General features: G+C 48.6%; 1 protein-coding gene and 1 pseudogene across 2 annotated transcripts; both read left to right on the top strand.

Moving 5' to 3' along the window:
- The first annotated feature begins 3,763 nt into the window (after window positions 1–3,763).
- On the top strand, window positions 3,764–11,588 carry LOC115520573 (annotated as a pseudogene).
- A 2,731-nt stretch (window positions 11,589–14,319) lies between these two features.
- On the top strand, window positions 14,320–24,998 carry THEM5 (thioesterase superfamily member 5). Of its 2 annotated transcripts, XM_030325056.2 has the most exons (6): window positions 14,320–15,180; window positions 16,346–16,547; window positions 17,743–17,881; window positions 21,966–22,076; window positions 22,405–22,529; window positions 23,074–24,998. In XM_030325056.2, the coding sequence occupies exons 1-6, from the start codon at window positions 15,058–15,060 to the stop codon at window positions 23,115–23,117; spliced, it is 744 nt and encodes a 247-aa protein (XP_030180916.1). In that variant the 5' UTR covers window positions 14,320–15,057; the 3' UTR covers window positions 23,118–24,998. The 2 variants fall into 2 exon arrangements, with proteins under 2 accessions (XP_030180916.1, XP_032450272.1); XM_032594381.1 differs by lacking the exon at window positions 22,405–22,529 and having other exon boundaries at window positions 23,074–24,191.
- Window positions 24,999–25,851: the final 853 nt, after the last annotated feature.

Raw genomic sequence — 25,851 nt, 5'->3', positions numbered from 1 at the left:
AGCTGAAGTCCGACGCTTAACCGGCTGAGCCACCCAGTCACCCCAAGGAGGAAGATTCTTTTTTTTTTTTTTTTTTTTTTTAATTTATTTTGAGAGAGACAGAGACAGTGTGAGTGGTGGAGGGGTTGGGAGGGAGAGAGAGAATCTCAAGCAGGCCCCACACTGTCAGCACAGAGCCCGACGTAGGCTTGAACCCACAAACCTCGAGATCATGATCTGAGCTGAAACTGAGAATCGAATGCTCAGCCAGCTGAGCCACCCAGTCACCCCAAGGAGGAAGATTCTTAAGGTCAGTGTAGATTGCTCCACTTGGAAGTTGGTAGCCCTCAGGTTTTGGCCCCTTCCTCCCCTGTCCCTTTTCTGCACTTGGCTAGATTGCCATTGTCTGGAAGCACAAGGCTGAGGGCAGGAAAGGGTTTACAGGAGGTGGGTGGGCTGCCACAGTTCAAGGCGGGCCACATTTTTCCAAGGGAAGCCAGCTGGGACCTTCATTTTCCTGAATGTCATTTGTAATTATGCACACAGCATTCCGAGTACTGAATGCTAGTCTAATGGAATGTGCCCTGAGTTCAACATATAAGATGCATATAAGTGGCCCCTAACCTGTGCAGGCGAGTCAGATTTTACCCACCCCAGGGTTGCTCCTCCTTCCTGCTGGAAGTCCAAGAAGCCAGGAGCCACCTGGGACCAAGGGGGCAGGCCTAGTTCCTAACATGGGAAACAATGGGTAGGGATGCTGAGGGACCCAGTCTCTGAAGCTGATGTTCTGTTATTTCTCCAGTGGACCCTTAGTTCACTGTGGTGACTGAGGCCTGCCCCCCACTGACCCTGTCTTTCTTCCACAGTTACTGTGGCTACCCAGGCACCACCTTCCTTCCATGGCAACAGCCACCACTGCTTTCTGGGGCATAGGGCAAGAAGAGGACATTCTTTTCCCAGAGTGAGGCTCACTTCTTTGTGCTACAGCGCTCTATGGATAGACACAGCTCTTCAGCTGTGGTCATGCATGTTGCCACTTGTGGCCTGCAGATTCTGGCACCCAAAGGGCTGAGAGGAGCCAGCTTTAGAGTCCAGCCATCTTATGGCCCTGACTTTACACACCCCTTCTTCCCCTTCCTATTCTTGCCTACTACCTGCCCTTCTCTCCTCCTGCCTCCCCCTGCATCTCCCTCCTCCACCTGGGTACTTTCAGACATGATTCAAACACCTTGAATCTTAGAAAACTCCCAAGATCCTTATGCAGATTGCCTCCCTACCTCCACACTGACTCTCTAGGCTTCACATGACATTAGCTGCAGGGGAAGAGTGCGTGAGGGGGTGGAGAGAAGGGTGATTTGGCTGTGCCTGTCCTTCTGCCAGTCTGACAAGATTCCACTAGCAGAAATGGGGTGGTATGTCAACCAGAAATGGCTAATATTTTGCTGTATTAACTCACCAGGCACTTCTCTGGTAATTGTATGTTGAGTTTATCTCATATAAGTTATATATATATATATATATATATGGGAGAGAGAGAGATTCCTTAACTATAGCTATCTATGCTTATTTAAGCTCCAAACACTTAACACATTACTGTGTCTTGTGGGCTCAGATGTGTATTGACAACCCATGACAACCAAGTCCCATGACAACCAAGAACTAAGGACTAAGGTTACTCCATTTTACAGATAAGGAAATAGGGGCACACAGAGGCTACCTAACTTGCTCAAAGGCACGCAGTCAGGATTCAAACCCAAGCTGTCAAGCTCTGAGGCCCAGGCTCTGACTTTCTTTCCCTGTGACAAACCCTGACAGATGGTAGGCTGCCAGAGGACTTCTCTTTAGAGGCAGCCTGGGCAAATGAGCTACAAGGAAAAGGACATATACTTACCAAGCTCTTCCACCAGCCAGAGGCTCTAAGTCATGGTGTAAGCGTCTCCTTAGATGAGCATAGAGTCCAGTCCCAGCCAACAGAAGCCAAGTTTCAGCAGGCTTTGTCTTCTCTGTAAGGGCAAGAGTGTCCTATTTAAATCGCTTCTCTACCTGGGGATCTGTACACATTTTTACTGAACACTTTCTCTGCATTGTGCTAAATTCTGTATATGGATTTACTCTTTTAAACCCCATATCCTTGGGGCGCCTGGGTGGCGCAAGGTTTGATCTTTCAGTTTGTGGGTTTGAGCCTCACATGGGGCTCTCTGCTGTCAGCACGGAGCCTGCTTCGGATCCTCTGCCTCCCTCTGTCTCTGCTCTTCCCTTGCTTGTGCTGTCTCTCTCTCTCAAAAATAAACAAACATTAAAAAAAAATTTTTTTTAAACCTCACATCCTCATGAGGAATGCGCTATTTTAAAAATACAGCTTTGGGGCATTTGGGTGGCTCAGTTGGTTAAGTGTCCCACTCTTGATTTCAGTTGGCTCAGGTCATGATCTCATGGTCCGTGAGATCAAGCCCTGAGTTCAGCTATTTGCTGATATCGCAGAGCCTGCTTGGGATTCTCTCTCTCTCTCTCTCTCTCTCTCTCTCTCTCTCACTGCCCCTCTACCACTCATGCATGCTCTTTCACTCTCAAAAAAAAAAAAAAAAAAGAGATAGAGAAAGAGGGCACCTGGATGGCTCAGTCAGACTTCTGTGTCTCTTCCTCTCTCTGTCCCTCCCATGCTCATGCTCTCTCTCTGTCTCTCAATAATAAATAAACATTAAAAAAAATTTTTTAAGAGAATATGCACCTCAGTCATATCTAAAATATGGAAAAAAAAAAAACTTCCACAAAGTCACCCAAGTCCTCTATCCATTTGTAACATGCCACACCAACGTCCCCAAGTTTCTGAAGCGCTAACTCTAGAGTTAAAGACAATCTGAACTGTAACGCATCTAATGAGCCTCAGCAGAGAGTGACCACCGTTACCCCTCCTCTTACTTTGCACTCCATCCCTGCTCCCCCAAAACACAGTCCTCACACTGGGACTCGCCCCCTCGGCTGCCCCTCCCCCATCACGACTGACCTATGTGTTTATTTCTGTTGGAAACTCTGAGGCCGAACATTCTAGACAATTGCTAAGATACAGTCATGGTCATCAGTTTTTTTGTTTTTTTGTTTTTTGTTTTTTGGGGTTTTTTTTTTTGGTCTGCTCACATCCCTGCCTCCTGGTCTCCTGCTAACAGAACTATGCTGACTAGGCAGGCAACCTTTTTAGGTTTCCTTTGATTCTATTGTGTGTGGAGGGCTCCCAGTCACAGCCTGGGGGGTGGGGGGGTAGGCACCAGGCCAGCCCTAGTCTCTTCATCCCCTTGATCCCCTTGACTGCAGACATTGGCCTAAGGAAAGGGCACATAACCTAAGTATCAGTCTTGCCCTGGAATAAAATCCAGGGCACATGGATCATAGGGAAGAGAAGTAGACAGATTCAGATCTATTTTGGAAACACAACCTAGGAGACTTGATTAACCTCAATGAATTTGAGTTTCTCCCTCTCTAAGGTGAGGGACTTAGACCAAAAGCTTTTGGAGGCACCTCCAGAATCAGACAGTCTGAAGCTCTGTAGGAGTTCCGCTTCAAAGAAGTCACTCTGTCTGGTCTAGCCATGCCCTTTCAGGGACAGGGTACCTGACAAAATTGTGCCTCCAGGGAAATGTTACTTCCATAATTTCAGACTCGGAGTTGTTGTCCCCCTTCTCCTCATCAAAACCTACTTTCAGGTTCCCAGTTAAACTAAGAAATAAAATAACTAATAACCGCTTCCAGTGTGACCCTTTACAAGAATATTTACTGTTTTTGGTTTTGGGTTTTTTTGCCAAGAATATTTAAAATATTTACATCTTAAAAGAGAAGCAAAACTTTAAACTATGATGAACAATGCATGGCACAATACCTCTCAATATCACAATATGTAAACAGGTAAGTGTGTATGTGTGTGTGTGAATATATGCACATGTGTGGTGTTTATGTGAGTGTGCGAGTGAGCATGTATGCATGGGAGTATGTATGCAAACGCCATGTCTGTCCATACATGTGCATTCGTATCTCTGAATGTATACATGTGTGTGGCCATATTTGTGTATGTGTTTGTGAGTGTGTGTACGCCCGTGTGTACATTGCATATACATGTGTACAGTATGATTTACATATGTGAATGGGTAGACATGCACACACAAACCCATGTGTGTGTTGTGTGCATGTATATATACCCATATCTGTGTATACGTGAATGCATCTGTGTGAGCACATGTGCACATATATAAGCATGTGTGGCCATGCATAGTACGTTTGTGAGGGTGGGCGTGCCTGCCCCTGTGTATGTGTGCACTATAACAGCCAGGTGACTCTGGAGCTGCAGAAGGCAGGGGCAAGGAGTAAAGCACTGGCATTCACAGTGTGCAGGAACCAGGCCACCTCAGACTAGCAGAAGGCCCCAGGGAGGGAGCAAGTCTTTCTCTAAGCCAAGGAACTCTACACCAGAGCGGCTACAATATTGTTCTTTGCTGACAGGACCACCAAGGCACAGTGGTGATGCCATGTGCCCAGTGCCCAATGGACACTGCCCAGCCATGGACAGGAGAGCTGCCCTCTAAAGAGCCCACGTCTCCTGAGCTCCCATGGCCCACTGAAAGCCAGCAGCCCCGGCCTCAGGAAAGGATCTTTCTACAGGTTTTTTACTAATTTTCATAGACAGAACCCAAGGCAGAGCCCCAACGCCAGACACTCCTGGACAGCCTGGCATCAAAGAAGGAATCCAAGGTCAGGCTGGCTCAGTATGAAACTGAATCTTCACCTGACACTCAAAGAATGGAATGGTTCCTGTCATCTCCCAGAGATGTGTAGATGGAGCCCTAGTAGTCCCCAGGAAAGGAAGAACTGTTTTTTTCAGATGCTAATCATCCAGGGTTTATGGGTTCTAGAACTCTAGTGACAGATGGGAAGCATTTGGAGAAGTAAGTGGGCCTCCCTCATGTGGACTAAGTGGAGGTCTGAGGCCCGGCTGGGGAGAAAGGGAGGTGGAGAAGGGTGGCTACAGGGTGTTAGCAGGGGAAGTTGCCCAAAAAAGAGAGGGTTCCTTGCTTGAGAAGCACAGAGGTGGGAGCTTGAGGTAGGAGAGCCTTAGGAGCCTACCCTGTGAGGGCACTGTTCAAGGCCTCCTCTGGGGCACTGGGCAGCTGAATCACCCAGTGAGCATGCTCCCAAGGCCTAGAGGAGGTTCCTCCTGGAGGCCTGAAGAAGACTTGCCTTCACATGTTACCTCACATGTCACCTCACCTTAGCCCCTGCTGTGATTGGTCAGTAGGAGTGCCACCCAGTCAGGGCCACAGGCCTTGGCTGCACACCCATGTGACTGACACGCTCTCTGCCACCAGGATGGCCGTGACCTGAGGAAAGCAGAGCACTGGGCACCCCCCAGAAGCTGGTGAAGTCACCATCACCTATGTTTGGAGGGCTCACAGGCTTGGCCACGGAGCCAGTTCAACACACAGTGACACCTCTGTTTCTGAGTTTTCAGGGGAGAAACGGTTCAGGTTATCATGGGAGCAGTGTTAGCCATTTGATGTGTTCTGGAAATGGAACGTGACCTTATTTCATGCCCCAAACTAGTAAGGCAGATTTGCCAGTGACACCATGTAGTCCCATTGATTTGAAGGTACCACCTCCCAAGTGACTGTCTAGGTTTGAAGAAGAAGGGATTTCAAGTACAGGCCTCGCCGGGAACTGTGAGCCCCACCCTGAGTGTGCCCACACACCCATTCAGGATTTGTCGCTTTCTGAGCTTCGAGGGCCTGGCTCTCTGCCTCTTGGTAGTTCACAAATAGGTAACTCCAGCTGAGCTGTGGGAGGGGCTCTCTCATCTGGAGGGAGGGGAGCTCAGGTTCCATCAGTCCTGGCACATCCCCTACCCGTACTCTGTTGGGACCCCCACCATCAGTGCAGTGATCATACCGGGCAGTGGCACCTGGAGCCAGCCCCTGCTTGTCAGCCACCCAGCTCCCCTGGGCCCCGGGCCTTCCACCACAGCCCTGTTCATCCTCTGTTATTCTTTTCTGGGTGGCACCCGCTCAGGGCCCTTCTGGGCACAGCACTTAGCAACCGCTTCTTTTAGCTCCATCCTGTGCCCAGGTTTGGTGAGCACAGGGTTCCTCTTCACCCGCCCCCCCATGTTGGCTAGTCTGAGGCTAAGCTTCTGCATTTCCCCAAGCCGCTCATTCACCCATCCCACCCGCAGGCCAAAACCCTTAACAACTGGATGAAGCAAAAACGCCAAGGCAACTGATTTATCACTTTCAATACACGACACGTATTTTCCTTTCCGAAGGCCAGCTGTGGGAGTCCAGGGTGTACAATGAATCTCAGGATGATACCTCCCGGAGGAAACCATAAACGAAGGACTGCTCTGGGGGTAGTCAGAGAGACGGGATTTGGGCAGAAGAGCAGGAAGGGCAGGGAGCGAGCTTATGACCAGGTGGCATGATCAGCAGCCTGCCAGACAAGATCCAGTCGGAGACGTCTAGTTTGGCTCCAGCAGTATGTTTATAAATTAGTTACAACATTTAAAAGTTAGAAGGTTTCGGGGCACCTGGGTTGCTCAGTCTAAGTGTCCAACTCTCGATTTTGCCTCAGGTCATGATCAAGGGTCATGGGAGGTCCACACTCAGCATGGAGCCGACTTAGGATTCTCTCTCTCTCTCTCTCTCTCTCTCTCTCTCTCTCCCTCCCCACCCCCAAAATAAACAAAATAAACTTTAAAAAGAAAAAGGTTTCACATAACATAAAAGCCTGGATTTGTACTGGTTTTTCCGGAGAAATTAGGAAAGCTGGTAATTGGGCCTGTGTCCTTTCATAGCACCTCCTGAGTGGAGCAAGACCAGGATGGCCGCCTCTGAGCATCCTTCAGTTTCCCATCACTCAGCCTGGCCCCTGACCCTTGGCTCAGAAGAAGGTCAAGAAACCACCCTTCCCTGAGGTCAGGGCCAGCCTGAGCAGTCTGAAGATCAGTCACAAAGAGGGCACGAGCAGTCTGGGACCCCTCTAGAAATTGCAGGGGTGAGCCCAAGAGCCAAGTCTTCAGGAAGAAATGAGTTCATAGACCTCTAGGAAGTCCAGTAGGGAAGTCCCTGCCTCATCCAAGAAGGCCAGATGGGGCCACCCTGACAAACCACTCCAAAGTGCCGGGAACCCACCATCACAGGAGGGAGCCGGCTGGCCCCCATCAAGGGAGCTCCACCACATGTCTGGAATGGTCTGAGAGGGCTTCCAGGGCCCCCAAACTGAGGAGGACTTTGTAAGGTTTTTGGAAGTGTTGCTCTTTTTCTGTTTCCTCTTAGTGATTTACAGTTGTATCTCTAAGCAAAGAGTGTCCTGTGAACTTGTTTAGTGGGAGCAAGGGAGGAGGGCAAGCTGGGGAGACTAAGGGCTACTCCATGATGAAAGGGAACTCCCAAAGAGACAGGGGTGGCTATGAATTTAGATTTGGGAGCTGCTAAAAGGAAGAAAGGATCCTGAGACCAGGAAGTGATCCATGGAAACTACCAGGCCTTGGTTACCTCTGTTGCTTTGCGCCACACCAGAGAAATTTCTAGATCAGTGGGTGCTGGAGCCAGTTCCTACCACCTTGCAGGAGCCAGCTGTATACATCTTTCCCCTGCCTCACAGTCAGGGTAAGTGGTTTCACTGGTAGCTTGAAATCAGCCAGCTGTGGGAATATTTCTACCACAGAAGTTGGCAAAAGCTACCAGATAGAGGTCCCCCCCACCACACCCCCGCAGGAAGTGGTTGTTAATTATTGATGGGCACACCACTGCTGGTTCTCCTGTGGACCACCTACCTGTCAGGTCTGGCCCAGGATATGCCTCTGGGGACAGGTCATATCGCAGTGAGAGAAACCCCCAGACTCCACATTCCCCCATGAGTCCCAAACAGAAAGTGAACCAAGCAGGCAAATAGGCTAAATCAAAATCCAACGGGAGTTCTGAATTATGCTGAATGTTGACTGACTTCTCTCTTTTTTCTAATTGCATCTCCAGGGGGTCCAGGTCTGGGAAGATGCTTTCTTTCCTCTGAGCTGAGTTTTCTTTGTTTTTCCTGAGCTGAGTTCACACAGAAGAAGGGTTGGGGCCAAAATTCATGCTGGGAAAAAAACCCATTCAAGGCACCGGCCAATACCTTTCCACCTCCCTGCATAGCTGACCTCCCAGCCCACATCTGCAAGGGTCTTAGTATTGCACGGGGAATCCATGACATGTGTGGAATGGTGGGGAAAGGAGTCAGAAGGGGAGAAAGTAGCACTTTCTCCACATTCCAAGTCTTTCTCTCCCTAAATGGCCTAGAACAAACTCCTTCATTCTACTCCAGCCACTGACTGCAGGATCACACCTATGGTTTTGCCATCGGCATAAATGTTGTCCTCAGATGTCTTTATTTCTAGTCACCTTTAATCTGTCATACCATTGATCCCAATGTACTGCTCTTAAATATCACAGACATTGCCAGGTCTTTATTTCTTTTCTTTTCTGTCTTCTGGATCTCTTCCCACCCAGCTGGGAGATGGAGGTTGACCCACTGGACAGCCCCTTCAGTTTTTCGTATTGCCCTGGACAGTAGCATCCAGCTGAACTTTGGTAATCATCAACTCAAGGAAAATAAAAGTTATACAAGAAAGGATGTATAACTGGTACTTGGCAAGTGTGAGAACAACACTTTCGTAATCATAATGATGTAAATATTTAACAGTTGATTTAACCAAAAATTGTGAAACAACTCAAGTGGGAGAAGGCCTACAGGAAAATTCTCTTGTGTTTCTCCTTCATGGTTGCACCGCACTTCTCACGCCAGATGCATGGCCTTGTCTCACACCGAGCAAGTCTCTGCAACACCACCTAGATGTCCTATAATTCAGCTCTGACACTAACCAGAGTTAGATGCAGACCCCACAGGTTCATGGCTTAGTCCCACGAGACTTCAGATGCCAATGGCAAGTGGTGGGTTCCTGGGTTGCTTACAATGTCTGTCTGACTCGGCTATAAATCAGAGGTTCCCATGACCATTTTGCTCGGATTCGATCATTGGCTGGAACCACTCACAGAACTCAGGGAAACACTTATGCTTACTGGTTTATTACATAATGAAGCATATGACAAAGGATACAGATGAACAGCCAGGTGAAGAGGTGTGGTCTGAGAGGGTCCTGAACACAGGAACTGCTATCCCCATGGAGTTGGGGTGTGCCAACCTGGAAGCTCTCCAAACCCTGTACTTTTAGTGCTTTTATGGAGGCTTCATCACATAGGCATCATGGATCATTAACTCAGTCTCCAGCCCCTGTCCCCTTCCTGAAGAATGGAGGGTGGGACCTGTTGGGGAAGGTCATCAAGAAGACGTGACTGTTAGTTGACCCATAAGTTGGACCCCAGTGATCAGAGGTCCCCACCCCCTCCCCTGTCCTTGGAGTGTGGGTTCCACTTGCCTTTACTACTCCTAGAGGCTGCTCCAAGGACACAGCTTTGAGTAATGATGTGGTTTTGAAAACGCCTGCATAGTATACATGATTGGCTCCAGTTAAGGACTTTCTCTCTCAACCTAAAATGTGGCAGGTGGGTGTGGGGATCCACTTGTCCTGCTGCTGCCCAAGACTAGCCTCTCCTATAAGTTCCCTTTGCTTCTTAAAACTGCCACCTGCTAACCTGGCGTGGCCTGCCTCTTTCTTGGGTCTCTCATTGCCCTTCCGTTATGGGCTAGTTTCAGATTACACCAGGGAAGCTCCCAAGGGTTTCTTTCTTTCTTTCTTTCTTTCTTTCTTTCTTTCTTTCTTCTTTCTTTTTTAATGTTTATTTATTTTTGAGAGAGAGAGAGAGAGATAGCTTGAGTGGGGGAGGGGCAGAGAGAGAGGGAGACACAGAATCTGAAGCAGGCTCTAGGCTCTGAGCTGTCAGCACAGAGCCCAATGCAGGGCTCAAACCCACGAACCATGAGATCATGACCTGAGCTGAAGTCTGGTGCTTAACCCACTGAGCCACCCAGGCACCCCTCCCAAAGGGTTTCAAAACCTACAGGGACTGGAAGTTCCAAGCTTTTAATTCTGGTTTGGTCTTTTTGGTGACTGGCTCCCATCCTGAAGCTATCAGGAGACTCATTATCCAGAGTTGCCTCATTAGAACAAAAGACATTCCTATCACCCAGAAAATTCCTATGGATTTAGGAGCTGTGTTCAGGAACCAGGGGCAGAGACCACTATATATATTTTCTATTACTTCACAGACGGTGTTACTTTTCTAGTCAGGCAACAAGAGATGCTGATCCCACTGGGGTGTACCAACTACAAGGGAAGTCTGGCTGTGCATGGGTGGTTAGCCAGGTCCCACGTAGCTTTCAGGCAATGAAACAAGGATTTCTTTTCTCAGGTTCAGCTATTGATTCTTCCTGGAATCAGGATAAACCTGCCAACCTGAGGCTCCTGATAACCTTCCTGGAATCAGGCCCCTCCTTCTTCCTACTCCCCTTTTCCTCCGATTCCTCTACAGTCCATGTACCCTCTTTAAGATTCCTCTTTTCTCTCCTGTTTCCTCCTCGAGTCCCATCCTCCCAATCAAGTATCACACATAGAGACTGGCAAGGGAATGGAGGGATGCCAGGTACCAGGGGAGGCCTGGGACGAGCCAGAGGGCATGACGTCTGGCTCCAGCCAACAGCTGCTGCATAGGCATAAAGGTGACTTTTCCCAGATCCTTCTACTTATCTGGAGATCCTCGACCTGTTTTGTGTAAAAGTCTGCATTTTAAATGTTGGCATTTTTGGCTAGACCCAGAGACTTGAAACGATGAGAAACCTGGTTTCCGCATCTTTGAATAAATTTCATTCAAACATTCACAGAACAGGACAACATAGGCGGTGTGACTGCCGCTGGAGGGCCGAGGAGGCGGCAGGCCCAGCCAGTCCTCACCATGAGGTCGCGGCAGGCGCCAGTGTCTGGGAAGGTATTCATTCAGCAAGACGACGGCAGCACCACACACTGCCAGCTCCAGACCAAGGAGAGCCGGATTGATAGGCAGCAGTTTGAAAAAACAATTCGAACTCTAAGTAACCTTTATGCAGAAGCAGAGAAGCTTGGGGGCCAATCACATCTTGAAGGCTGTTTTGGCTTCCCCTTATTCTTACGCATGGAAACCCATTATGAGAAGGTTCTGGAGACAGCGTCCCAGTAGGAGAGTGAGAAGATATATGCTTTCCAAGGCCTCCCCCGACAGATCCTATTGAGAGAAGACTTCGAGTTATTGACATCACCATTTATGAAGACAGAGGTGTGAGCAGTGGGAGATAAACCTAGAACTAAAGATCGCTCCTCCAGCTGGGACCCTCATCTATCCACTGGCCGATCACAGAGTGTCCCCTACCTCCTCTCTGCTGCCAGAGCAACGGCGTCATTTACCCCAAGGACTAACTTTCTAAAATTCCACACCTGGAGTGACCTCTAGTCACTCAGCATCCACTTTGTGTCTCCAAACTGTGTAGGACTCTGTAATCTTTTTATTAGTTTCTGAGAAAACACAATGAAGCATTTCACTTTTTTTTTTATTCAAAGCCATTGAGGGGCACCTAGGTGGCTCCGTCGGTTGGGCGGCCAACTTCAGCTCGGGTCATGATCTCATGGCTTATGAGTTTGAGCCCCGTGTTGGACTCTATGCTGACAGCTCATCACCTGGAGCCTGCTTCAGATTCTGTGTCTCCCCCTCTCTCTGCCCCTCCCCGACTTGTGCTCTCTCTCAAAAATAAATAAATGTAAAAAAATATTTTTTTTACAGCTGTTAAAATAAGCCATTAGGCAGCTCAACACAAAGCTAATTTCTCATCTGCCACCAGGATGGTGGTTCTCTCATTCCTGGGGCCAGCTTCCCAGGTGGCTCGAGACTTCAGCAAGTCCCATCTTAGCCAGCGTTCAGTCTTCTTTCCCCCAAAGTCAGAAAATACTTTTCTCCAGGATTTTGGTGAAAGGTAGGCTGTGTCTGTGGTTTTGCTGACGCATCTCCCAGATCTCAGAAAATTACCAGTTTTGCATGACCAAAATCTTAAAGATCGATTTCTGCTGTTCAGTTTCTCCAACTGAAGCTCATTGGAAAAATAATGCATAATGTTATTTGTTTTGTTATAGCAATTATTCCTAATTAAAACAGTATTTAGTGCAATTTCCAGTTATTTTTCTTTGGAGAATTTTGCTATTGCATTACCTTGAATGTTGGGAGGATGTAGTATGTGTTGCGTGTTCCTTACAAAAATAAGTAAGCACAATAAAGTGGATGCTAAACTATCAAACACATAAATGTCCTTGCCCTGTCCCTGAATGTGTAATAAGCAAGTATAATAAATATTTTAATTATAGTTTTGTTATAAACATAAATTATGAAAAAAATATTTGATAGGAATAATACCGTATATTCCTAATTTTTAACTTGTCCCTATTGGCAAACCTTATGATTGAGAGACCTTCCTCATATACAGTATTCAGTGCACAGAAATCCTAGGATTGGTTCAAGTACAGTAAGTTCAGTGAGTTCCAACTAAAACTCTTAAGTCCGAGTCCGTGTTTATAGTTCTTCTGGCGATATGTTTTTGGTTTCAGGGTTTATTACGCCCTTCATTCATCTTTGGGGTTTGAGAGCACTGTATTTGGGAGAAAGTTAAAAAATATATTAGGAAAGAATGAAACAGTTAAAAGTTTTACTTTCAGAGATACTCTAGGTGCTACTGGATTTCATATTTCAGACTTGGTTTCCTTTATGGATCTGTTAGTTATTCAGTAAATCCCATCAGTCTGTGTAATATTTTAATTGTATAAAATTCCTTTGTTACTTTATAGCCTGTGATAATGTATGCCTTTTACACCTGTTGCAATAACTTTACTGAAATAATAACACATTAGTAAAGCTTTTCTTTTTTTAATTTAAAAAAATTTTTTTAATGTTTATTTATTTTTGAGAGAGAGGGAGAGACAGAGCATGAGCAGGGGAGGGGCAGAGAGAGAGGGAGACACAGAATCTGAAGGAGGCTCCAGGCTCTGAGCTGTCAGCACAGAGCCTGACACGGGGCTCAAATTCACGAACCGCGAGACCATGACCTGAACTGAAAGTCAGACACTCAGCCAACTGAGCTACCCAGGTGCCCCAGTAAAACTTTTCTTAAACAAATAAACAAGCAAAAAAACCTTCACAGGACATAATGAAAATATTTATATTCTAGTCTTCTGGGGCAGCCAAACACAGAAAGCAGGTGGGACAAAATCTGTAAACTTCCCTATTAAATCTGTTTGGTCTTTCAGAAACTGCCAAAACTCACCACCACCATCACCATCATCATCATCATCTCCACCACCATCATCATCACCACCACCACCACCATCACCATCATCACCACCACCACATCATTATCATCATCACCACGACCACCACCATCATCATCACCATCACCACCATCATCATCACCACCACCACCACCATCATCATCACCACCACCACCACCATCATCATCACCATCACCACCATCATCATCACCACCACCACCATCATCATCACCACCATCATCACCGCCACCATCATCATCATCATCACCACCACCATCATCACCACCACCACCACCACCATCATCACCATCACCATCATCATCATCACCATCACCATCATCATCATCACCACCACCATCATCACCACCACCACCACCATCATCATCACCACCACCACCACCATCATCATCACCACCACCATCACCATCATCATCATCATCACCACCACCACCACCATCATCATCATCACCACCACCACCACCATCATCACCATCACCACCATCATCATCACCACCACCACCATCATCATCATCATCTACCTTCGCACAGTTCTGACCTTCAGAACATGCTTTTCTCCAATGAACTAAAAACTGGGACTTATAGTTGAAAACTGGCAATTTTAATTCAACAGAACAAATATCATCACCAAAAAAGCCCACAGGCCTGCAGACACTGGCTGAACACTCTTCCCACCTTTCCCCTGAAAGCCGCCTCTCTTCCAGGCTTGCCAGTGACAAGGCCACCACTGCCCATCTCCCCACCTCACCCTCAGCACACAGCCTCTTCCCTGGGGTTCCCAAAGCATGAGAGTATCTTGGCTAAGCTGCTTCCTTCCAAATAATTTCCTTTTTTTTTTTAATTTTTTAATGTTTATTTATTTTTGACAGAGAGAGAGAGAGACAGAGCATGAGCGGGGAAGGAGCAAAGAAAGAGGGAGACAGAATCCAAAGCAGGCTCCAGGCTCTGAGCTGTCAGCACAGAGTCCGACGCGGGGCTCAAACTCACAGACCGTGAGATCATGACCTGAGCCAAAGTCAGCCACTCAACTGACTGAGCCACCCAGGCACCCCATCCAAATGATTTTCTGTCTCTGCTTCTAAAATCTTCCCCTTCTCGTGTGTATCCCCACGAGGGACCAGCAGGTGGAGGCTTCTCCGTGCCACCCCTTATCTGGGATATCAGAAGGGGCAACTGAGAGCTGTGAGGTGGTTCTCTGAGGGCCAGGACCATTCTAGGGCTTTCGTGGTCTTGCTGCAGACCACATGCCCCAAAGGCTCCACCACCAACACACACAGACCCTCCCCCAACATCCTCTAATCAAGAGACAGACCTCCATTATCATTCTGGGGATCTTCTTGGATTGTTCCCCAAACACTTCAGGGCAGCCCTCTGAGGCTCCATGTACCATATGCTATTTCTTTATGTATTTTTTTTGCCTCGTTAACAAATACTTCTTTCTGGACTCAGGCCAGTCCTGTTAAACCTTCATGCCCAAACAGCATTGGCCCCTCCCCAAGTGCTGGGTGGGGCTTGGGACCAGCTAAAGGCCCCAAGCATCTGTGGGTGTTGTGTCAAACCAGCCCCATCTTGCCTAATCATCTGCAGAAGCTTGCTGATGAAAACCTTGTGACAGAAGGGGAGAGAGACTTGTCTTAGAGTTGGCTGTACCAACAGCACCAGGGTGCAGCTAAAGAGCACTCACTCACTTTGCTGCTTCCTTAAGAGCCTGCCAGCAGCCCCACCAGCCCCAATCCTCACACTCAGCCATGATAAGGAGAGGCTTCCAGGCAGTAATAAGACTTGGCCACCACAGAGTCCTTCCTGGAGCCCCCCACATCCTGCCCAGACTCAACCGCACCTCAGCGTTTGGATCCTCCACAGACTCCCTGGTGAGTAAGTTCCCAGCTCAGCCAGGCAGGCGGCCCTTCTCTTGGGGGCTTAAGGCATAAAGAGCACTCCAAATTTCCACTTCCCAGATCATGGATGGGCAGGTGGGCAGTGTAGTGGGAAGCTATTTGATTTGGCAAAGGGAAGGTGCTCTTGGAATACCCAGATCAAGGGGCTCCTGGCTGGCTCAGTTGGTAGAGCATGCGACTCTAGATGTTGGGGTCATGAGTTTGAGCCCCATGTTGGGCCCAGAGATTACAGAAGGAAGGAATGAAGGGAAGGAGGGAGGAAGGTGGGGAGGAAGGAAGACAAAGAAACCAAGGAGCCAGGATCCAAAACTAAAACCACTAGGACACTTTTGTCCTGGTCTGAATCTTGTGTGGCCACCAACGTCACTTTCCTTCTGTGGCACACAGACCACTGCAGCTGAGTTGGGGGGTTCCAGATGGAGGGGTCTGTGTGTGGTTTGGCAAAGCACCTGGCCTACTGCCCAGAGCAGTGACTGATCCGTGAGCCTTCAATGCCATAGAGGGCTCACGTTGTCTCGCAGATGGTATCACACTTCTGTGGGTGCCAAAACCGTGTTTCAAAGGAACTACTCTGCCCAGGCACACTCACAGCTGTAGTCAGAGCTGGAGTAGCCCCTCAGGTGTGGGGGTGGTAATAGTGGTCTTCAACAGCTGTGGTCGCATCCCGTAGGGTAGACAGTGTCTCAGAACAGGCTCTAGTCTGACCATCAGTTCTCACACTCACAAGCTTCAATTAATAGGAGCAGTATTCGCTATTATGGGAAGTTTTATTCCCTGAAACTTTAGCCATATTTCCTCAGTCTCCCCATTTGTACAATGGGGCTCAGACTAGCAGTTCTCAGCCTCAAAGGAGAGTTCACAGGTTTTAAACGGGACCGCCACACAGCAGTATGCCTCTACCTGTCAGCCCTGGTTCCTTTTTTTCCCCTTCCTTTACAGTTTAGCATCTCCTTGCCAGTCACCCACAGGTGTCCCCAAACCCCCTACAAGGAAAATGGGCTGTTTCTTGTATGTCAACACTGGTGGAAGGGCTTGAGGAGCCAGGAACCCAGGAGCAAATCACTTACAGGTCTCACAGCCCAAGCAGCAGCCTCCCTCCCCCAGGAAGCTGTTTGGTCTCCCTGATTTTGCTGCCCAGGTTTCAAGATTCTGCCTGGAGAAGACGGATTTGAAGGATTATGCCCTTCCCAATGCCAGCTGGTGTCCAGACATGCTGAACTTGTACCAGGAATTTCTGGAGAAGACCAAGACTGATGGCTGGATCAAACTACCCTCCTTCAAGTCCAACAGAGACCACATCCAGGGGCTCAAGCTCCCATTCGGGTTAGCAGCTACCTCAGGTAAGGGCTGGTCTGGGAGGACCCCTGGGCACACCCAGCCCACCTGGGGGTTCAGCCAATCCCTTGCCCTGCACTGACTCTCCACCCTCAGGAAGGAGATACACAAACTCCCTTCCAGTTCTCAGCTGGAAGTCCTTTCTGTGTCTGCCCCACTCCTTATACTTTCAGCCCCAGCAGGTGGCGAAAAGAAGAGTATGCTCTCTGGTCTCTAGCTCCCCACCTCCCATCCAAGAGAATATAATCAAGTGGCTACCTTTGCTCCCAGCCAAGAGCAGCCCCCCTGCCCTCTGCCTTCTTACCTGGTGTCAAGCCTTATCCCAAGTCGTCCTCTCCACCCAGTCCCCACCCTCACTGCAGGCCTTGGCATACCATCCTTGTTCTACTGGGCCCATAGCCAGTCTCCCAAAACACCCACCAGATGGATAGAACTTTCCACCTTCGTCTTTCTTCTTGTGTGTGCATGCATATGTGTGTGTCAGAGGGTGTCCCTATTTTCTTGTCTCATTCACATATGTGGTTTTCCTGCCTACTCATGAATGGGTGGTCCAGTAGACAGATGACCTTTAGGTTTATGTCACAAACAAAGCAGGGTCACCAAAATAATTTTTTTTTTTCGAAGAACTTGGTACTCATCAAAAAAAGGATGTAGTTGTTGTCGTTGTCTTTCTGGGGGGGAAAAACCCCAGAACTTTGGTAGACTTTTCTGCACTTATTTTACTTTTTGGGTTTTTTAAAGATTTTATTTTTAAGTAATCTCTACACACATATGGGGCTTGAACTCATAAGCCTGAGACCAAGAGTCACATGCTCTACCAACTGAGCCAGCCAGCACTCCTATTTGACTATGTTTAGTATTTTACTGTTTGTTATTTTGAATTATATATGAATTACATGTTACATTTTAAATTTTCAGTGTTTAAGATCTGTTAAAGTCTTAATCTGGTCCTGATCCTATCTCTACACTCAGCCAGGGAACTTCCTGACTATTCCTCCTTCCAGACTGAGGGATCCCTGAGAAGAGGGCTCTGTCTCCACTCTCAGATTGCAGAGCCTGGGTGTCCTCTGGTTCTCTCCTAGACCCTGTGCCTGAGACAGGGCTCCAGACATGGTGCTGAATGGCTGGCCCTGCATCCCAACGGGCCCCATACAATCACGAACTCCCCCTCCAGCTACAGCCCTTCCCGTCTCTCCCCAGACAAAAGCGACTGGCGCATCTTTACCAGGTGCCTCCAAGTGGAAGGACAAGGCTACGAGTATGTCATTTTTTTCCACCCATCAAGGAAGAAGTCCATCTGTCTTTTCCAACCTGGCCCCTACCTGGAGGGGGCCCCAGGGTAAGGCCTGGGTGGATGTCCTCAGCTGCTTCCTGGGCTTGCTTAGTTGATGGATTAGCCACACACCAGGCCCTGGAGTCTGTACCTCTCCTTAAGGAGCTGGGTGGGGGTAGTGGGCACTGGGCTTCTGTCTCAACATCATGCCTGGGAGGGCATCCTGGGTTGTCTGCTCCAGTCCCCATTGTTCAGACAAGGAGAGCCTCCTTATGGAGATCTGAATATTTCCCAATAAGAAGGTGGTTTGGGGGCCCACTTTGAGAGAAGGGTGTGGTGACCTTGGAAGAGGACAAGATGTGGAGCCAGACTTCCAGTCCTGCTCTGCCTTGCTGGCCTTTGGACCCCAAGCAGGCAGTTTAACTTCTGGCTTTCAGCCTCATTACCTGAAACCTGGGGCAGTAATATCCAACTGCCTAAGTGGCTGAAAACTATATAATATTGTATATACTCATGAACCATACAGCACAATATAGCTATCAGACACCATCTACCCAAACTTCATATTTTACCCGTGGACAAACTGAGGCACACAGAGGTAAGGTAACTTGCCCGCAGGAGCACGGGTAATCAAGGACAGATCAGGACTCTAATCTGGGTCCACCGATCTCTCTATTGTGTTCTGCTGTCTTCAAACTTGGAATAGACTGCTAGACATAAATTCCACAAGGGAAATCAAGCTAGCCTTGAGCCTCTTGCCCAAGGCCACTGTGCCACTAAGTCCGTGGTTGTTTGCCTTCTGCTCTGTCACTGTTCCTTCTTTAAACAATCGCTGAAAGCTGTTGGTGCCAGAGTCCCTGCAAGGCAGAGGGAGAAAGGGGGAGGCAGCTCTAGGGTCCCAAGGCCTGAGAGGGACTCAGTAGCCGTTAAATTCAGAGATTTGGGTTTTTTTAATGTTTATTTATTTTTGAGACAGAAAGAGACAGAGCATGAACAGGGGAGGGTCAGAGAGAGAGGGAGACACAGAATCCAAAGCAGGCTCCAGGCTCTGAGCTGTCAGTACAGAGCCTGACGTGGGGCTCAAACTCACGGACCATGAGATCATGACCTGAGCCGAAGTCGGACACTTAACCGACTAAGCCACCCAGGTGCCCCATCGGAGATCTTAATCGATGTCAGCACCTCCACAGGCCATGGTTTCAGACTGTAGCCCTTGGTCACCTTGGCAATACAAAAGCGGTCTTCCATGGGGACACTGGTTTTCATACTAATGCATGCTGACACTGGGGGACTAGGTCAGAGCCCTGCACAGGTCAGGGATCCCCTTCCTTCTAAAGAGGAAAACCCCAAGTAGGGGGTGAAGTGTAGCTTTTATTTAGGGGCTCATGGATGTGGGGCAGGAGAGACAGAGGAGGACCATCCAACACTGAGGTCAGTAGGTTGAGGGGTCCAGAGAAGAGATTAGTACTGAATAGAAAGAAACACCCAGTTCGGTCTACTCTGTAGGGAAAAACCCAGCTCTCCTCTACCATTTCTTTCTCTCCTATGTGTCTCCTTACTGCTCACACAGGACACTTTACTTCTGACACTTCTTATCACCACACGGGTGAAGGCTTTTCCCCACACCAAGCAATTCTGTGACACCAGCTGGGTGTCCTGCAATTTAACTCTATTCTGACACCATCTATCTGGAGAGAGCATCAGATCCCTCAGAGTAAGGGCTAGTCCACAGGCCTGCCCCCCACTTCAGATGTCAATCACAAGTAGCAGGCCCCCAGGCTCCCACGACTTCTGTCTGATTTGGCTATGTTGGGGAGCAAGAATTTCCTGCTGCCTTCAAGAGTCCTTCTAGCCGGATGAGGAATCATATTGATGTGAGACAGATGAACAAGAGGAAATCAAACGTAATAGTGTATAGGGGCGCCTGGGTGGCTCAGTCAGTTGAGCGTCCAACTTCAGCTCAGGTCATGATCTCATGGTTCGTGAGTTTGAGCCCCTCATCGGGCTCTGTGCTGACAGCTCGGAGCCCAGAGCTTGCTTCCAATTCTGTGTCTCCCTCTCTCTGCGCTCTTCCCCTGCTTACACTCTGTCTCTCTCTCAAAAATAAATAAACATTTTAAAAACATTTAAAAAATTATTTAAAATAATCTTCGTGTCAAACTGGCCCATCTTGTGGTGGCTTGCGTTGGCCCCTACGGTTACAATTTGGAGGTTCCTACTAGCACCTCCTCACGTTCAATTACTTCACTAGAGAGGCTTACAGAACTCCAGGGACCACTTATGTTTACCAGTTTATTAAAGGGTCTGATAAAGGATACCGAAGAATGGTCAGATGAAGCATGTTCATGGGCAAGGTCTGGGAGGGTCCCCAATGCATGCAGGAGCTTCTGTCCCTGTGGAGTCAGAGTGCATCACCCTCCTACTGTGCCTGCGTTCACCACCCTGGAAGCTTTCCAAACCCTGCACCATTGGGATTTTATGGAGGCTTCCTCACACAGGCATGATCCGTCATTTACTCCATTTCTAGCCCTCCTCCCTTCTTGAGAGAATGGGGTAGGGGAAGGTGAGAGTGCCAAGATTTTAATCATAGCTTGGTCTTTCTGGGGACAGCCCCCATCCAGGAGCCATCCAGGAGCACGCCCAGAGTTGCCTCAATAGAACAAGACAGTCCCATCACCCAGGAAATTACGAGAGTTTCAGCAGCACTGTGTCAGGAATCAGAGGCAGACACCAATATATATTTTCTATCTTGTCATAAGTACCCACCCAGCCCATAGGCAATTAGGAGGGGTAGGTTACCGGCTGGCCAAGGGCTATCCTGCAGAATCCACACACTTGCCAATGGGCCCCTGCCTGGCCAGTGAGGATAAGGAAAGAGTGGGTTTGGGGTTCTTCAGCATCAACTCCTTTATCCCTCTTTCAAGCAATGTGGAGGTACACGAGGGATTTTGTAAACATTACCTCATGTAATCTGATGAGATAGGAATTATTTTTATTCAATTTTTTTAATATTTATTCATTTTTGAGAGAGAGAGAGACAGAGTGTGAACAGGGGAAGGGCAGAGAGAAAGGGAGACACAGAATCTGAAGCAGGCTCCAGGCTCTGACCTGTCAGCACAGAGCCTGACACGGGGCTCAAACCCACAAACCAAGACATCATCACCGGAAGTGTCCAAAGTCGGACACTCAACCAACAGAGCCACCCAGGCCCCTTAATAGGAATTCTTTTTATTCACAAATTATAGTGGAAAAACAGGCTCAGAACAGCTTAGCAATTTAGCAGCTCAACTATTTATTTAGCAACTTGCTCAAGATCAAACAGGTAGTGAGAGGTGGAGTCAAACCAGGTGGGTGTGTGGTTCCATGGCCCCCAGCTCTCTCCCCTCCTGGTGGTGAGAACAGGAGAGGAATCCATGCTAGCACAATGGGGCAGCTGGGCTTGTCCATGGAGAACCAGGCTTTTGAAAATGAGAACCCTGAATCCATTTTGTGCTATCTGTTAGAGTTGGACACCCTTCTATGTTCCCCAACCTCACCAACAGTGAAGTAGCTCTGGCATGCAGGTCAGTTTACATAAGAATGAACATTTCTCTCACTTTAAGTAAATCAAGAGTTTGCACATCCTGCTGAAGCAGGCCCTTTCTGCAGGCAGCCTACTGGCTGCTCGGAAGGCACTAGAGAGGGCAGAGGTCACATTTCACATTTAGCCGCCTTGAAAATGCAGGCTTGACCCTGGCACTGGCTATAGTGACAGATAAGGTGGGGGCTGACCCCAGGCTGTGCCTCCAAGCCCAAGCCAAAAAGTACAGGGACTTTCCCCTCCCCTGTATGAGCGCACCTTTCCAAATGATGGCAATTGCTGCCAGCAGTTAGGTGATGAATCAGAAAAATGTTTTTCCATGAACTTTATCAGAAAAAAAAAAAAAAGCCCAACATTTTCCTGGAAAAATAAGATAATTGTGTCAGGGGGTGCTAACATGCTGAAGCAACACGGGAGAAAGGCTGAAGTGACTTTGGCCAGTTTGATCAGCTGGGATCCTACTCTGTTTCCTTTCCCGTCCTGGAGAAAGGTACAGGCAAGGTGGTTCCATGGGCAGGGCCGGGGTCAGAGGGAGGCCCATAGCCCAGGCCTTATTCTCCCCACCCCCAGGTTTGCACATGGAGGGTCCCTGGCCGCCATGATGGATGAGACCTTCTCTAAAACTGCTTACCTGGCTGGAGAGGGGCTGTTCACACTAAGCCTCAACATCAGGTTCAAAAAGTAAGTATGAATCCTTGAGATGTCGGCCAAAGTCACACCTTTTTTTATCACTGAGGGCTGGCCATCCTCAGTGTTGGGTGCAGGAGCCCTGTCTGCCGCTCTCCTCCCCCAGTTGCTGCTAAGCTGTTCCTCTAGTCCCTGGCCAGAGCACAGCCTCTCCCATCAGATTCCAGGAGCCTGCAAATGGGCCCTGAGCCCTGGGCCACTTGTTTCTTGGGGCAGGGTGGGTTGAAGAGAAGGATGAAGCGAAGAGGAGTGAAGGGATGGTGGCCAGGTTTAGGCTGGGCTAAGCCACATGACGGCTGGACTAAGCCACGCCCTCTTTCAGTTTGATCCCTGTGGGCTCTCTGGCTGTGCTGAATGTTGACGTGGAAAAGATCGAGGACCAGAAGCTTTACATGTCCTGCATCGCCCAGAGCAGGGACCAGCAGAGAGTCTATGCCAAGTCCTCAGGTAAGGAGGTTCTCAGCCTCAGCCCAGACTCTGTCCTGCCACCATCACCCTCAGGACAAATGGAAGGAAGAATACTGAGGATCCGGTCCCAAACTGAGGTCCAGCTTTTTATTTATTTTTTTTTTAATTTTTTTTTCAACGTTTATTTATTTTTGGGACAGAGAGAGACAGAGCATGAACGGGGGAGGGGCAGAGAGAGAGGGAGACACAGAATCGGAAGCAGGCTCCAGGCTCTGAGCCATCAGCCCAGAGCCTGACGCGGGGCTCGAACTCACGGACCGCGAGATCGTGACCTGGCTGAAGTCGGACGCTCAACCGACTGCGCCACCCAGGCGCCCCATGGGTCCAGCTTTTTAGAGTGGGAATGGGCACCTGCTGTAGACTCTGATGAAATGAGGGAGAACCCGGCTAGGATTTTTTTTTTTTCTATGTATGAGTGGCCGGACCTGTACCACAAGGACAGGATCGGGTACTAGATAACAGGATGCAAATGCTCCGTGCACCACATCCAGCTCCTGCCACTCAGCTTGCCCTTCTCCTGCAGGTGTTTTCCTTCAGCTGCAGCTGGAAGAGGAATTGTCCCAGTGACAGTCACTGTGCCTGCTCAGGACCCACTGCAGAGCAAGGAGGTGTCTCCAGGAAGTGACTGGTGAGATGAAGAAGAGGGCACTTTCCTCTGAGTAAATAAAGATTCACAACTCCTTCTCAGGCTAAGACCCTTCTGTAGTGGGAAGCCAAGATCCTGCCAGCACCCCCCACACACCAACTTTCCCATCATCACCAACCAAGAGATTTCTTCAGCACCTGCACGTCGAGGCCCTGGGTGAGGCACCGAGCACACAGTAACGAGAGACAAAGACAGAGCCCCGGTGCTGAGGTGAACAACAGCAGGCCACAAGCAGGGGGCCCTCAGCTCCTGCCACCCCACCCTGGCTCCTGCCGTGGATGCAGTACAGACACAAAGGGAGGGGTCAATTTCACTCTATAAAGGAGATTTAAAAAAAAACACTTTCTAGAGGAAGCAGTGCTTAAACTGAGTCTCAAAACTTGAGTGGTGTTCACCAGGCAAGCAAGGGAGGGGAGGACTCTCCAGGCAAAAGGGATAGTAAAAGCAAAGGAATGGGGTAAAAGGGCAGAGTGACTTTGGAGAAGAGCAAGATTTTGAGTAGGGCAGGAGTTTAGGGAAAGAGAAGGGGGCAGGGCAGGAGCAGACCATGGAAACCTTCCCAAACCTGGCTAATGCAACTTGAACTTTGTCTTGTAGGCAAAAGGAAGCTTTTAAAGGGTTTAACGTGGAGGCCGGCAGGGGGCGGACATAAAGTTTTGTTTTTTAGGAAGACGACTCTGGTGGCAGTAAAGGGGGAGTCAGCAAGCCTGACGGTGGGAACACTGGCTAGGAGGCCCCTGCAAACTCCCCAGCTAGAGATAGGAAGGCTCTGTCGTGAGTCAGAGCTTTGACAATGAGAGAGATGGAAAATGTTACACACACAAGAGTGTGAGACTTTGCCACTTATTATATGTACTGGATTTGTGAAGAAGAATCTTCCAGAATGACTCCAAGTTTCTGGCCTGGGGATGGCGGGTGGCCTTGCTGGGAGAACAGAAGAGCAGTTCTGAAGTGGGGGTAGACAATGAGTTAAGTTTCTCACACATTGAGCCTGCCGTGCCCGTGGTACTTTTGCCACGTGGCAAGCACCAGCAGGAACCTGGATGTTGTGGTCTGGAGCTGAAGACTGGTGAACAACTGACTCGGTTTGTAAGTCATCAATATGAAAACTGACACAGGACAGCTGGGAGAGAAGTCTACAGAGTGATGGGAGGGGAGGGGAAAGAAATGAAGGATAGGGAAGGGCTCAGAGATAGAACCTTTGGTCACACAAAGGGTTAACATTGGGGCAGAGGACCAAAGAGCCACTAGAGGCCTAAGATAGGACAGGAGTGACTATTCTGAAGAGGGAGGGGTCAGCAGTGTCAAATGCTTAAGAGAAAGCAAGACAGATGAGAACTAAAAACAGTCCTTTGCCTTGGCAGTAAGGAAGGTGAGGTCTTCTTTGCCGGAAGGTGGGCACAAAATCCAAATTATGTTGAATGAAAAATGGATGGAAATGACAAAGTGACTCTAGATGATTCTTTCTAAGAATTTTGTTTGTTGTTGTTGTTGTTGTCAATGTTATTTAAAGAAAGAGGGTTGAGTGTATTTATAAATTGCTTTGGAAGGAGCCAGTGGAGAGAGGCTGAAACTCTAGGAGAAAGAGAGGCATCATCCAACAGAACAGCTGTCTGGTCTTAGAGATGGATCAAGAGCACAAATGGCAACAGCATCAGTGACTCTGATACCAAGCAGAATGGGAGGTTGAGAGGATTCACACCAGAGCACCTCAGCTTCCTCGGTGAAACAGGAGGCAAGGCCATCTGTGGGGAGAGAGGTCTGGAGGAAGGGCAGTGATTGGGATAGGCCACTGTGGGGATCAGGAGAACAAACCAACCAGGTCCATGTGGGCCAAGGCATGCAGAAGGCCCAGGTGCTGATGGAAAACAGGGAAGTGCACTGACCTGAGGTGAGGAGAAGGCGTGAGCCAGCTGGCAAGACCACGGGACAATGGCTGATAAATCAGGTGAGGAAACAGTGGTAAAGGAGAAAAGAGAACATGGCCAGAGTAATGGTCTGACATAGAGAAGATTACAGACAGGGGGAGGCACTAGTCACCCAGGAGAAATCAGAACCTCCATCTGAGCTACAGATGAGAGAAGTGGAAAACCGAGCAGCCTCCTCAGGGATGGCAGGATTCTGTTAAGACAACTGGGTGCAGGGGATGCCCAGGAAGAGGCCAAGGACTCGAGAAGTTTTACCAAAGAATGAGAATTCCAAAGGGCATATCACAAATGATTGTTAATTATTAGGTGTGGTGGAGCCAAATACTAAAACAGGTAAACCTTTACAGCTCCATAGCACAACCCATATCTTAAATAGAATGGACTTCTTACGCACATAAAGTCCAGTTGTTGGTGTATAGGAGTCATTCAGGAATCTGGCTGACAAAAGTTCTGCCATATCCAACATATAATTTCCAGACTCATCCTGGGTGTTGATATCCAGTTACCAGATGGGAGAGGAGAGAATCACAAGGGAGGTGTTTGGGGGCCAAGCTTCAAGGTATTTCCATTGCCAGAACTCAGTCATGAGGCTCCAATAAACAGCAAAGGGAGGTTGGTTGGAGAATATGGTCTAACTATATGTTGTGGAAGAAAGAGAAAAGGGATTGGTGAGTAGCCAGCAACTACCGTCTCAGTCTGAGAGGAGGATCATCAGAGAAACAAACAG

Source organism: Lynx canadensis, chromosome C1, assembly GCF_007474595.2.
Source record: "Lynx canadensis isolate LIC74 chromosome C1, mLynCan4.pri.v2, whole genome shotgun sequence".
Lineage (NCBI taxonomy): Eukaryota > Metazoa > Chordata > Mammalia > Carnivora > Felidae > Lynx > Lynx canadensis.
This window is presented reverse-complemented; position numbering and strand designations above follow the sequence as displayed.

Excerpts from the sequence above, each read along its gene's own strand:
- THEM5 (XM_030325056.2), top strand. The coding sequence starts at position 15,058 with ATGATAAGGAGAGGCTTCCAGGCAGTAATAAGACTTGGCCACCACAGA. Across the intron at positions 15,181-16,345 it reads GATCCTCCACAGACTCCCTG|GTTTCAAGATTCTGCCTGGA; the intron begins GTGAGTAAGTTC and ends TTTGCTGCCCAG. Across the intron at positions 22,077-22,404 it reads CTCAACATCAGGTTCAAAAA|TTTGATCCCTGTGGGCTCTC; the intron begins GTAAGTATGAAT and ends GCCCTCTTTCAG.